The sequence below is a fragment of the Sceloporus undulatus genome, chromosome 4 (assembly GCF_019175285.1).
Source record: "Sceloporus undulatus isolate JIND9_A2432 ecotype Alabama chromosome 4, SceUnd_v1.1, whole genome shotgun sequence".
NCBI lineage: Eukaryota > Metazoa > Chordata > Lepidosauria > Squamata > Phrynosomatidae > Sceloporus > Sceloporus undulatus.
In genome coordinates, this window is record NC_056525.1 from 204090414 (window position 1) to 204105320 (window position 14907).

At 38.3% G+C, this 14907-nt stretch overlaps 1 protein-coding gene across 1 annotated transcript in view; it reads right to left on the bottom strand.

The window, feature by feature from the left end:
* The window catches only part of LOC121927910 (cytochrome P450 7B1), a 127193-nt gene that overhangs the window by 14145 nt on the left and 98141 nt on the right, over positions 1-14907 (bottom strand). Inside the window, exons 3-4 of the mRNA XM_042461949.1 lie at positions 5679-6275; positions 4975-5181 (exon numbers count right to left, since the gene is read on the bottom strand). Coding sequence (XP_042317883.1) covers positions 4975-5181; positions 5679-6275 — 804 coding nt within the window. The remainder of the gene's footprint in view (positions 1-4974; positions 5182-5678; positions 6276-14907) is intronic.

Sequence of the window (14907 nt, forward strand, 5' to 3'; positions counted from 1 at the left end):
CTTGGATGCATTCACCTTCATATCTATGACACTTATTCTATATGGCACTGACAACTTGGAAAGGCAGAATGGGAGATGAGGACTATGCGTTTACATGCACTGCACCGAAGAAGTGTCAAACAGCCACCACCGCAGCTAGGGAGCGCTTTCAGAAGCTGCTTTTTGCGGCTTTTTTGCGCCATGGCATGCGGTTGCAACAGCCCCAATCTGGCAAGGAAGGGGTGGCTGTCTGTAAACCCAAGGTATGATTGCCATGTGACTACTGAGTTGAAGGAGCAGAACAACAAAAATCACAGAAAACAGACCATATCTTTCATGTACTGAGAAGACATAGCATGAACAATAGTAAAGTAAGCCTACTACATTTTTGACTGACTAAACTTAGAGGAAGTAATGAGTTATGGAGCCAAAATGCCAACCATCTTATTCACACTAAAGGGATGGCTGCAACACCAGGGGCATTTTCAAGAATCTAGTAGAAATGTGTACCAACTACAAGATTTGATTTGGATCCCAATTCCATGCTTTGAAAGATGTCCTGCTTCTGTTGATAATGATTTGGAGCCACTCCACTTCAGTTCGTGTCCTGAACCCAAGTCTAAATTTACAAGCTTAAAGGTTTGTATATCTCATTGACTAACATGGGGGATCCAAATTTAGTTAATTTTTTCCCCTCTTCATCCCTATTGGAAAATATTAGTAGGCTTAGTAGGCCATTAGAGAAGCATTAAGCTTGCCAAATTTCAGTGAAATAGGTAAAGATGTTTTTTTTAAAAAAAAATGTTAAACACCTTTAGCATAAAAAAAATGCCAATAACTTTTTACTTCTTGGCAGAATTGGAAGCTCCTACTAGGGAATTAATTAGCTCATTACACCTCAAATAAACTTACACACAAGGATAAACAAACGAAGCAGGAACAAAGGTGTATAAAATAAACAACCATAGACCAAGTTAAATTAATTATGCAGAAGATTTACTCAGCACATGTTGGAACAACATGAGGAGTGATGCATGGAAAACCAACACATGAAGGCTGGACTGGATTTCTAATTCTGAGAATTAGGGAGTCTAAGAAAAACAGGGATTCTAAGGCTTCTGGGAGAATGGCTGGGCAGATAAAGAAACATGGAAGACTGAAACTAATGGGAAGTTGGTTATCCCAGATGCTAAGGATTTTTGTCCCAAAATCCAAGTCCTAAAGACAATCCCTAGTAGGATTGCCAGACTGAAAATTGGAGAGGGGCCCTGTATCTTTAATGATTGTTTAGAAGAGTGAATTTTAGCAGCTGTTCCTTGTTACTAGGAGCCATCTCCAGTTTTTGGTTTGGTAATTCTGATCACTACCCATATCAAAAGGATGTCACAGCATTCAGCCATGTTATATGCTTGATGTGTTAAGCACATGGGTGCATTTGGCTATGACTGGAGAGCAGGGTTCGAATTCCTCCTTGGCTATAAAAACCCACTGGGTGACCTTGGGCAAGCCACACACTCTCAGCCTTAGTTTGAGGTAATGACAAACTCCCCCCTAAACAAATCTTGCCAAGAAAACCCCATGATAAGTTCACCTTAGGTTCACCGTAAGCCGGAAATGACTTGAAGGCACACAACAACAGAAACAACAGGAAAAATTTCAGTCTATTCAATCATGGTTCAACACCGTCACCTTGGGAAATATCCACATTTAGAAAGGCATTATTCATCTCCTCTTGCTGCCATGTAGGTAATGCAGGAGAATGTGGTGGGGCTACCCCAACATAAAGGATAAAAGGAGAGGCAGAACATTCACTTTGACTTCCTCCTATCTGTTTACTTATGCAAGGAATTCAAGGACTGCTTTAAACTTAAAACTTTATTTTATTATCTTCTGTTATTTCTACTGATGTTCACAATATCAGAAAATGCACTTTTGTCATAGCAATATTTGTGATGACACTCTGAATGTTAAAGGAACTTAGTATTGCCATAATTTGGAAATGACTTGATGACAAACAACAACAAAAGGGAAGCCCACTGCCTCAGAAAGTACCAAAACTCATCTGAAGGAGCCCAGTTTGACTTGGGCATTGGTTGCACACACTATGTCTTTCAAATAAAAGACAACAGGCATAACAAATAATACACACACAAACAGCACACAAACCAACTTTTAAAGACTTGCCCTGAATTTTCTTCCTCTCACCAAAGGCTTCAGCAGAAGGCTGGATCCTGAGACTCAACCCTAAGTGAACTCCTTGGAGCCCTTTTGGGTGGGGAGTGGGTTTCCAAAATTGTTTGGAAGGAGTGGAAACTATTTCTCACCAGGAACAGCCTGCGGTCTAACTTATGTTCAAGCACCCCACCACAGCAAATTGAAACAAACTCCCTGCTTCAACCAATGCTCACTGGTGGTTCTTGTATTGGCTCAAAATGGCACAGATGATGGATGTCAGACACACAGACAAGCTATACTAGGAAGGGCTAGGTTTCTGAGTTGCCAACCAGTCAGGGCTACTGGAAGTTACCTACCTTGACCCCCTTGCCTTCTATGGAAGGAGAAAGGTGAGAAAACAATGAACACAACATCAACAGTAGCTGTAGCAGCCACTGTAAGCTGAGAAAGTAGGCCGTTATCATCTCCACCCTCCCTTCCTCCTCTTTCCATGGCAGGGAAGGTGAATAGGTGGAGGTGCATCCATGTACATACATGTCTGGGGGAAGAATTAAAGAATGGCCACAACAGATGCTTTTTTTAAAAAAAACCAGTAAGTTCCCTCATGGTTGCAGAAGAGACAACAGGGCACATATGCCCCATTCCTGCCTCTTCCCACTGAGCCACAGGCTGCTAAACCTCACCATTGACATGCACCTGATTTTGGTTCCGTACCTTAAGTGGTCAACCTATAGCCCTTTCATCCCCCAGCTTTTTCATTTCTTTTCTCTTTTGACTGAATGAGCTTAGTAAAACATGGGAATCAAGAAAAAAAGAGAGGGCACTAACACATGCACACACACACAATGCAATCTGACTGTGACCCTTTCTACTGGTGCACCAGGAAAAAGACTCTAAATGGCTGGGCTCCTGTCCCAAAACTGATATAGAAATAGAACTAAATTTTCTGCAACACACTCTGCTGCTCCCCTGCACACATGTACAGTGTCTGAGAGACAACTACAATGTGTAGGGATAGTAGTACCCTACATTGGGGTTTCATTAAGCCTGTTCTGAAGAGAATGGGTTACTTGCAAGTTGCAGCAGTGAGATGTTGCCAAAGCCTTTGGTGAAATGAGTCCTGTAAAGCCAGAAGTGGAAGAATGGCCATCTAACAGCCCTATTCCTGCCTCAACCCAAAGCACAAAGATCAGAGAGTCTCTAGAAGAGAAGATTATTTTTTCAGTCATTTAGCCTCACTCCCTTATCCAAGCCTGCCCCTTATTTTAAACATTGTCACAGAAATAAAATCTAAAGACCACATGAGGCTTTGCACAAATTCACGTCCAGTTCTGTTGGCCTCAGAAGGAAGCCCACTTTGCCTCAGAAAGTATCAAAACTCATCTGAAGGAGCCCAATTTGACTTGGACATTGGGCTTCATCCAAGGCCAATATGTATCCAGTACAGTTGGCCCTCCTTATCTACAGATTTTTTATCCACGGATTCAAGCATCCACGGCTTGAAAATATTTTTTAAAAAGTATAAATTCCAAATAGCAAACCTTGATTTTGCCATTTGAAATAAGGGAAGCTATTTTGCTATGCTGTTGCATTTAATGGGACTTGAACATCCACAGATTCTGCTATTCACAGGGGATCCTGGAACCAAACTCCAGCGGGTAACAAGGACCCACTGTATTACAGCTGTTTTGAGCTTCACATTTGACAAGAGTTCAACTGCTGAACTGTGAGACATCTACTTGATGCCAAGGTTGCTAATCCTCAACACTAGAGTGAAAGAGCAACAATTCTTGCTTGCCATTCACTAAAATTCTTACCATTCAATATGATTTTGAACCAATTTAAATATTCAGAAAGGATATCTGGTACAGATCGGTTTGAACTAGATTTTAGCATCTCAGAATGAATTGGACAGAGAGAATATATCACTTGAAAGTAACATTAAAGTAATTTATCAGGATTCTTAACCTAGTATTTTCAGTGTATAATTTTTTACATATCTTAATTTTTATATGTGCAGACAGACACTTAGAGCTGTTTTTCCAATTCCTCTCACATGCACTGTATAAAGCTATATTCCTACAGGAGGTTTGTACTGTGTATCATTGTGGATGTTTCAAGTGACTTTCATTCTAACTTACATTTTAAAAGTCAGGATGATAGACCTTGCTTCTCCAGAAAACTACTACTGCTGCCAACACCATCACCATTAATTTCTATTCAAATATTCTTTTCCAATCAGAAGTGTTTTATAACTTGGTTACCAGCTGATTTCCTTGTCGTATATACACTATATTACAAAAAACTATTTTGCCTCAAAAACATTTGTATTTCCTTCAGCTTTGTTAATAAACTATCTATACCATACATTAGAACACATTCTTTACTTTACTTTTTAAAAAGACAGATTATTGTAAAACGTAATTATAATTTGAGAGTACATTGATTGTTCCAAATAACTCCCTTTCAATTTAAGTAAAGGCATGCCTATACAATAGAGCACTGAGGCTTTTAAAATGCATTACCACTTCAGCAGATGTTTAGAATCAAACCTAATATGCATAAACTTTTTGTAAATAACTGCAAGGCTTTGATTCAGCCTTTTCCACACCTTGCCTAGTTAATTACCTGGGCTTTTTATGTTTACATGCAGCAAGTGTATCACCAGCTATAAACTACATAATTTATATTTGATGTAAATGGTTGTTATTATGTCAATTAAGCAGCTGTGTTCTCCACCTTCTCACTAAACAGAATGAGTGATAAACTGAGTTTACAGGGAGATACCTACTTTTCTTCAGGTGGAATAAAATAAATTACCTAGGTAGACCAGGTTGTCCAACTGTTCTCTGGTGAGGCGGACGTTGAATCCTGGCCCCCTCTCTTGACCTGTTGACTGCAGCAAATGGTCAATTTCGTCATGCACCACTGCAAGAGCTTCTGGGTGCCGTAGAAGATAATACATGGTCCAGAATGTAGCTGGAATTGTGTTTCCCAGAGAGGCCCACATGAAGGCAAAATGATGTGCTGGGAGAAAATAAGTGAAAAGGAAGATTAATAGCGTTTATTACACTGATTAGATTTGCAGTGTGCTAATTAAAAGATGTTAGGACACAGACCCAGCCAAGGATCAGTGAATGCTAATGAGGACCAATAGGCTTCTGAAGTCTAATTTTCTGCTTAATGAGAATAGTTTGAAATGTAATTTCAGGGTGGGGGTGGGGGCGAAATAAAGAGAGGAAATGCAGCTCTGTTATAAGCTCTCTCATTATCACCATTAAGTATCTTGTTTTACCACCTCTGCCAAAAAAAAAAAAAAAGAGTGAGAGAGAAAGAAAGAAAGAAAGAAAGAGAGAGAGAGAATCAATTATCATACAGGGTTGTTTCAGAATAAAACATTTTATCATTAGCCAATTAGAAAAAAAACATTAAAAATGTTCAAGGTCGCCATTTTGCCATTTTATTTCAAAGGTCTCTAATAAATTATCTGATTCTAGACAAGCAATCATTCAAAAGTTTGCCACCTGCTTTGTCGTAGTCTCCAAGCTCCTCATACATCTCAAACATATTTTTTCTGTCTTGGATTACTTCAGAAACTCCCAACCACTTTGCCATATTTTCATGTTTAAAAAAATTGATGAGTTCTTTCCGGATTCCCTTGGTTTCTCCCAAAAATTCAATTGGTATGCTTGCAGCCAAATAGGAAAACTTGGCATCAAATTTGAGAAACTTGTCTCCGATGGCATCAGTAACACTGTGGCCATCTGCATCAGGATCTTTTCCATACAGTGTTCTAAAACTGGCTTCAAATATGATGGAGAAGCAGAACTTATTCACTGTCTCCATTTTCCAATCTGTTACTTGTGAGAACTTTGTCTTAAATATACTTTGGAGGTTTTTCATCATGCTGTCAGAGAGTGTGTCCAATGGTTTTCCTGTAAGGTACTGATAATTCCTGTGCACATTTTCACTTAGGTTTGAGTAATTCTCTTTTAAAATAGATGGATGGTCAAATGCTTGGGATGATATCCGATCTGCAATTTCTTTGAATTCCAGGTGTTTGCCATTCTTGATTACAGAAGCAAACTGCAGGGGGTCCAATACAAATGTAATATATCTACCTGAAACAGAAGAATATATTGGTCAAGCTCAATATGACAATTGAACCCAACATGATTTCTTCTCTGAATGCTTCACTCAATTGGCAGTTGTGGGATGAATACTATCTTCAGTGTGGAAGAGGTGATATCTGGGAAAATACCAAAGTAAAAGGAATGTAAAGTGTTCCAAAACTAGAATAAAACACTTCAGAGAAAGATTGATTTGACATGTGACAACATGACTACATACTTGGGCCACAGTAGATGAAAGCAGGTATTATAGGTTGAAAATAACTGTTCTTTAAACAAATTTTTGTTCTTTAAACAATCTTTCTCTCTTGTTGTTGTGTGTTTTCCTGTGGTTTCTGACTTATGCAATCCTAAGGGGATCCTATCAGAGGGTTTTCTTGGCAAAGTTTGTTCAGAGGAGGTTTGCCCTAGCCTTCCCTTGAGGCTGAGAGAGTGTAACTTGCCCAAGGTCACCCAGTGGGTTTCATGGCAGAGCGGGGAATCGAACCCTAGTCTCTAGAGTCATGTTCTAATGCTCAAATCACTATAGCATGCTGAGAGAGGGGGGGGGAGATTACCTCACATTCCCCCCCCGAAATAAGTGTTATGCACACTTGTTTATCTGTATATTAATTTTCATCAAGAAAGTATGTCACAGATTATTATTGTACTACCACTTGTTATTATGTACAATCAAGTTGGGTTTGAGTTATGGCCATCTTAGGAATGAGAGACCTCTAAGAGATGATGATTTAACAGCCCTGATCAGATCTTGTAAACTCAAGACTGTGATTTCCTTTATATCTGTAATGTGATCCTTCTCTACTGCCTTCAACATTTTCCAGCATTACTACCTTTCCCAGAGAGTTGAGTCTTCTTGTGACGTGTCTGAACTGCAATCCCCCCAGTTTAGACATTTTGGTTTCTGGTGAGAATTCAGGTTTGATTTGCTCTAGGACCCATTCATTTCACTTACACATCAACAGTATAATGTTCCTCCAGTACTGACCTTTTACTTATTTCCAATTGTTCTACAGCAAGCATCCTTGCTCTTGAAAACAAATCAATTGCTGTAGTTTCTCTTTTTATAGGTTCTTAAATTATTTAACAATATAATCCACAGGATGAATTCTGAAACACTTTACATGATTTCTTATGTAACACCTCAATCCTAATCCCTAATCACTCAAGTCAACTGTCTGCAATGGAGCCTATTTCCCAGTATACTTGTTTAGGATTCCACTTATGCAGAACAATTTTTGGCATGTTTACTAAAAAATATGTCCCATGTGTCCAGTTCATCTTACATGGGGTAAGTGTGCAGAAGATTGAAGCCTACACTTTTATTATAACACAATGGCTACAATATATTGGGAAGCATATGACTACTGTAATGAATTTATATTTTTAACTGTTTCCATTCATTTGGGCAGACATTCAGATGGGAGAAAGAAACAATATCATGTTTTGCTGCCCTACAGTATAAAAACTAAAATAATGCTCTTGGACACATTAGTCTCACCACATTCAAGAGAAGAAAAACAAACTAAAACACCACAAACATAAGCAATCATTCAACCCTTGATTACATAATTTTTCTGAAAAGACAAAAACTTCATAATACTATTCTAGGTGCTTTTGTAAAATATATGGATGAGACATTTATTCCAGTGTTGTAATCGACATTCTTTGATGACCAGGAGGGTGTTTCATTATATCCCATTGCTCTAATTTGACATAGCACCAGTTATCCCATTTTAATCTTCACTGGCCCATTGGAAATTATTTACCTTCTGTTAGCTAGGTTGTCTGTTATGTTTCAGAAGCCTGAAATAACCTTTGAATACAATTTGGTGTGCAAAAGCATGCACAGTTCTCACACTAGCTAGGATATATTTGAAATAAGTAATATCTTAAATGAATTTGACAAGTTTTAAGTGGTACGGTTAGCATCAGTCCAGAATAAAATCTGAGGGAGTCAAGGCAAACTATTGCTTTCTGGAACTACTGAAAATTGTGAGATTTATATTGGTGAGATTAGCTACCACCATTTCCATTTAGAAAGAGTGGTCCTTATACAGATCTATCTGTAGTACTTTTGCAATGAAGCCCTGAAGAATATAGCCATTAAGACGATCTGTGGAGAAGGACAAAAGGGACACCTGTCAGAGTTTTTACAAGTGCTTCTGCCTCCTAAGTGATGAGCACTGAGGAATCCATTGCCCCTGTCAAAACGTTAGGGCAAGCGTGGCATCTTAACTAACTCTGGTGTAACTTTTTTTCATTCCCAAAGCTGGAAGCTTTCCACATACTGTAAAACCAGATAGAATGATAAAATTACCAAGAAGTGGACACTCTACAACTAAATGCAGATAATTAAGTTTTACATTAAGTTTAAGAACAACAGTTTAGGCTGCAAAATGCATTTCACTGTAGAATTTAGTTGTGAAGTTTTTGCAACTATTAAAATCTGAAGGTCCCAGAGAAAACCTGAACCTGACAGTAAGATGTTAGTGAGTCCCTCTAAAAAGAGTAACATTTGGATACAAAGTTTTCTTTCTGTAAACAGAAAGAACTCCCGTTGACAGAAGGGACATTTCTGCAATGAACGAAGTACAGTACTTATGTTTGTGAAAGGGAATTTTTTGGATCCAGCTCAGTGCTATTAGACAGATAGGTGGTAGACGGATAGATGGCATGACTGGTTCAATTTGTCAAACATTCTCCTCTGGTCAGAATAAGGAAAAAACACACCAGTCACACATTCCTATGGTGTGCTGCCTTTTAAATACATCCATTAACAAAAATGACATTTAGAAGTTAAAACCTAGCCTGATCTAGAAACTCCAAATTTATAATTCCCCCAGTTGCGACTGTGAAGGGCAGTGACCTCTCCCAGATATTAATCTTTCATTACCTTTACTATCTCTAGTAAAATAAAAGTATGACGATCCTAAAACATAGTCATATAATAATTGTTTTAGAAAAAGACAATAAGAAAATTCTACATTTTCAAAAGTAATATTGACTTAGGGCAGGTTAGTGTTTTTAGACAAAAGAACAAGAAAGCCTTTAAAGCTGAAATCCTGTATCCATTCAGCTAGGAGCAAATCCCACTGCATGCCATAAGATTTTCTTCTGAGAAGAAACGTATTAGTTTGTCTAAAATGGTAGTATTACTATTAGTTTGTCTAAAATGGTAGAAGCAACTGTTCAAACATAAGCTCAGTATATGTGCATTAAAAATATAGCTATCTTAACAGTTTGTAGACAGAGGTAAAAAAATAAGAGCTGTCTTCAAAGTTTAGCCCCAAACTGTTCAATAATTTGAATATTCTTTCCCTCTGGCCACAACCCAATCTTTTACAATAAAATCATTTCAAGATTCACTTTTTTATTCCAGGCATCAAAGTTGTGACCAAAAGGCTGAAAATACTACACTCTGCTCTGGTATTTAACGAGCTGATTTTGAATGCTATTAACCTGAAGATGTCAGCTAGCTTCCCAACTTTGAGCATTCAGGGTAAACAATTTAAGATTTCTTTAAAAATTAATTAATATTAATTTAAACCATCTGTCCGCCATCTGCTATTTTCAGATGAAAAATATGAACTGCCTTCTTTGTGATCTCCACTCCCAACATTTAACAAAACAATCCCCAATTCATATATATTTAAATATCAACACAATGTCAAGCAAATTCTTCTTATAGCATGGGCACACTGTTTACTATCAGCCCTCTTGTGAGTACATTTGCCTAGAAAAAACACCTATATAATTCTAATATCATCCCCCCAAATTATGCTCCCCTAGAAATCATTTGAATTTGTTTCCAAGTCAATCTGTTTAGCACTCAGCTCTCTGTGTCTTTATACACACTTATTCTATGTAAGTCCATTCAAGTGTAGGGCTTCACGCAATACATCCCTGACAAAGGAAGTGTCAGAATATCAACACCTCTATTCGTCTGATGATTTTTAGTTATTACATGCCAGAAAGTGAACCGTCATTTTGCCAAGTCAGTTTTCAAGTCAATACAGAGATTAAAATGGAAATAGAGGAAAAAAGGGAGGACATATAGAATTCTAATACAGAAAAAAAAGTATTTTTGTAGCTCATCAAATTGTGTTATGCTACAAATGCAAAACACATTACATGGATGCTTACTACTGCTATTCCTTACTTTAAATTGTGTTTTTCTTTTCTTTTTTAAATGCAAGCCCCAAAGGCTAAAAGGGGTTTGCAGCAAGGGAAAACTTATGACATTGATCTGCACTAGAAAGCAAGTATCTTACACACTAAGCCCAGTAAACATGGTACAAGTTAATTCTGAGTGAATATGTCTAGGTTTGGATTCCATGGTCAATTATTCCAAAGAGGAGTGTTTATATAGAAAGGTTTTAAATCAGAGTTACAATCTGTGCTGGAAAGTGAATTCATTTTCACTCTGCTAACTGCTTCTGAAAAAGAATCAAGCTACACTTTATCTCACCCTTATGTATGAGCACACAAGACACATTAGGAGGGTAAGTCCTGTGGGGCTGAATATTTTAACAATAAGGCACACACTACTACATGTGGCATTTGAGCTGCATAGCTCTAAGAGTTCAGTGAATGTACACAGGACTGGGCCATCAGACTACTTAGAAGTGTCATCTTTTTTTTCTATTACAGAATCTAGTGGCCATCCTCACTAGCTTGAATCCTATCGTTAGTCCCAAATAGAGCTGACCCATTGTATCAGATGGATTTACTTACATGATGACTTACCATTCAGCTTTTGATTCACTGAAATTACTCCGGTTGAGACTAATAACAGGATTCCAGGCCAAAACTTTTCCCTAACATATAAAAATGTCTACCAAGAGATGCTGGCACACAATGATAAATATGTACATGTTGTGCATGTGTATGTGTGCATATGGATGTGTCCATCTGAAGCATGCACACCCATCAGTACAAAAAGAGACTAAAACATAATTGTACACACTACCTTTCCACAGGCCAATGCGGCTCACACAAAACTACATAGTAAAATGAACACGTGGACCTAAAAAATAAATAACTCCCCAACTTAAATGGAATGTACTTACTTTTGTTGGCTGCGAAAATTCATTCTACCGTACTCCCCACTCACCCCCATGCCTGCAGTCAAGACATTGCCTTTCCTACACTTGTTCTTCACCTGTTGAAAAACAAACATTCCTTCCAAATTCGTAGAAATGTCTGGCCAGTTGTAAAATACCCAAGAAGGATTTTATTTCTTGCTTGAAAACACTGAAAGCCAAACCAGCTCCACCTGCTCATAAGCCAGAGCATCTATTGAATTCAGTTGCAGGAGCTGATTCGCACATCTGCCAAGGAGTTCAAGGGATCAGACCACAAGTCTTCCTAAAAGCTTTCAGTATTAGACTCATTTATACCAGGTCTACAGTGACAGTTTAATGAAGCTCTTGTTACGAGTCTGGCAATGTCTGCTGATGCTAAAATTCTTTCTTCCCCCGAGTGGAATATGAAGAGACATGTCGGTATTAGAGAGCTATGGGGAAATTCTTAATAAGCAGAGTCAGCTTTTCCGTTTAATTGCATGAAGGGAACTTTTTTAAAGAAGCCCACAAAACTTGAAGTGGGTCCCCATTTTCTTCCTTCCTTCCTATGGACACTATGGCCCATTTACTTCTGATGTATGCTACAACCCCTGTGTTAAATCTTCATTCAGTTTGTTTTCTAGCAAAATACCCCAAATGATTAGTAAGATATGAAAAATCTTCTGTTACAGGACAATTCAGTAACCTAGCAATAAAACAGGACAGCAACATATCCAAACATATTTTAATATCAGCAATTCACTTCCTAAATGGAAGTAAATTTACTGGGAAGTAAATCTAAAATCATTATTCTTTGCTCAGGTCAAGCATAGTGAGTAGTTTTATTCTAATCTTGCTTCTTAATTGTTTTATGAATTACAAGTCCATGGTCTGCTGTACCAACACACACATATGATAAAGGAAACAGCCTGCTTGTAGTATTCTATGACACTGTGTTGAGGCACAGGAAGATATGGCTCACACAAGCATTCGAGATTAGGTTTATAAAATTAGTGGCTTCTAAAAGAATAATCGTAAGTGGAATTGAGAGTACCAGGGAAAAGAAGAAGCAAAAACTTTCTACCATGTTTCTAAACGTGGCCAGGGTGGGCCATTGGAACCGACAGGGAGACATTGCCAACACATCTAAGAGGCCTTGGGTCCTGCAGATCAAAATCCTTCCCTGCCCCATCTCCAGAACACATCGCTTGACACCACCAGTAGTATACTGTCGTTACACCTGCCGAGCTTTTTAAAGGATTATTGGATATTTTCATATCAGACATACTTTCCCAAAACACACAGAAGATGCATCTGCTCCCCAGAAAGCTTCTGTAGCTGTTAGGAATCTATTGTCAGAACAGTAAGAGAATATAAATGGGGCAATGAGCTTGTAATGAAAGGGCCACCTTTCTATAAAATATAGAATAACTGTATCACAAATATTGCATCTAACCAAATTGGCTCCAGTGCATGAAAGTATGTACCATGCAATTTCACTGATATATATATTTATAGGTCTTTAACATACCACAAGATCCTCAGTTGTTTTGATTAACTTTGTATTTCAGAATACAGTATTTCAGAAGCAGCAGATCCTGTCTCATGAGAAATAACAAAGGAAAAACAGAGACTTTCAGGTTAACGGTGCGGATGCCTAGCTAGATGGTTGAGCCATATAGGTTAGGCTTCTAAGAAAGAATTCTTTTGGGGGCTGAAAGAGGGGGAAAGAAGATGATCACATTTATGTAATAGTGGTCTTATTAGGAAGATTTTGCTGAACTGTTGACAATGATGTACAGTAGCGATTCGCTGGAATGACGTTTAGGGAAAACGATTCTGCTGCACCACCACACAAAACCAATTAGAGAACTATTTTCTGCGACAGGTCAGGAATTTACATTGTTTCTCATGGAAAGATGTGCTTTTTAATTTCTTTATTAAGATGACATCCATGTCCCTTAAGACTTTTCAGGATGACAATCATTTGTTCATCACTCGGGAAAGAACAATCAGTGAAATCACGTCACCAGTCTAGGGCAATGCCAGAAACTCCAAGCATCATTCTGCATTTTCCAAATGAACTACTCTGAGAACTAATAATTAGAACAATATATATTGGCAGTATTTTTGACAGGACCTTTAGCAACACACCAAAGCGACCGAAGTAACAAGAAATACACACACACACACACACACACACACACACGCACAGAGAGAGAGAGAGAGAGAGAGAGAACAGCAATGTTGTGAAGAGTTTGATAAATCAGTGTATATCAGTTTTGTCAATTTAGAAAAACATAGTGAAATACTGTGTATAGTGGAATCTGTAATAATGATGCACAGTAGTTCTAAAGAAGCAGATTTATTGATCTTTTTTCCTTTATAGGCTTCTAATATTCATTATTAACAGAAAATGAGAAGATTAAAACAATAAGTGTCACAAAGACATAAAAACCCTGGTGTTTGAGAGAAAGAATACCACCTATAACGCCTCTGCTTGTTCTTCACACTGTTCATGGCAGTCATAATGCAATAGGTTAAAAGGTGAAATTTAAATCATAAATACATCGCTTCTCTTCTAACTTGGGTGCACACAGAGATTACCCTAAGAGACAAATGAATTAATTAGCTGTCATATGTTTGAAGTGTGTAACATTATCATTTTATTATCATTGTTTAAGTAAAGGTATAAGAAGAGGATCCTAGTTACACCTATACTGGACTGGTATAGTATTTATCACTTTCATTTGCTGATGTTCAAAATGAGATATTATTCTTGAAGATTTGGAGAGGGATGATAGGAATTCCTAAATTGGTTTTCTTAACTGCCATTTTATAGTGTGTAAAATACAAATCAAAAACAGTTATTAAGAATATATTCAGAAGGGCAAACTTGTTCTGGAATGTTTTGGAGAGAGTGCATGATTTTAGATGAAATTTAGTTGTTTGAGTTAACAATTGAATGAAAGCTTGACATCAGACCTTTGGCATTTTCCGCAGGAAGCAAGAGCAAGTAAGACTTTCTGCTCCCTCAGGCCCACCTCCTGCTTGCATTGGACTCTTCCTCTGAAGGCCCGAGCTGGCATTAGACTCTAACTGCTTTAACACCTCAGAAAGAGAGCCAGCTACACCTCTCCTTTTTTCTTTCCTGTCTCTCCCATTGTCACACCTTCTCCTGTTGATCACTGCGTAGTGAATCCCATCCTTCCCATGGCTCCACACATTTCTCCTAACCTGATCCCCATTCGGCCTCTCCCTGTCTCCCTGCTTCCATTCCTCTGTTCCCTCTGAAACTGTCGCTCTGCTGCCCCTAAAGCAGCAGCAATCCATGACCTTTTTCTCTCCAAATCCTTTAATCTCCTTGCTCTCACCAAAACCTGGCTCCCAGCCCATGATACAACAACCTCCGCTGCCCTTTCTTTTGGTGGTCTCTCCTTCACCAACACAAGCTGCCCTGAGGGTCAAGGAGGAGGGGTTGGTATCTTGCTATCTAACTCCTGCCAGTTTCAAGTTCTACCTTTCCCCCCCAGCTATCATTTCTCTTCTTTTGAGTT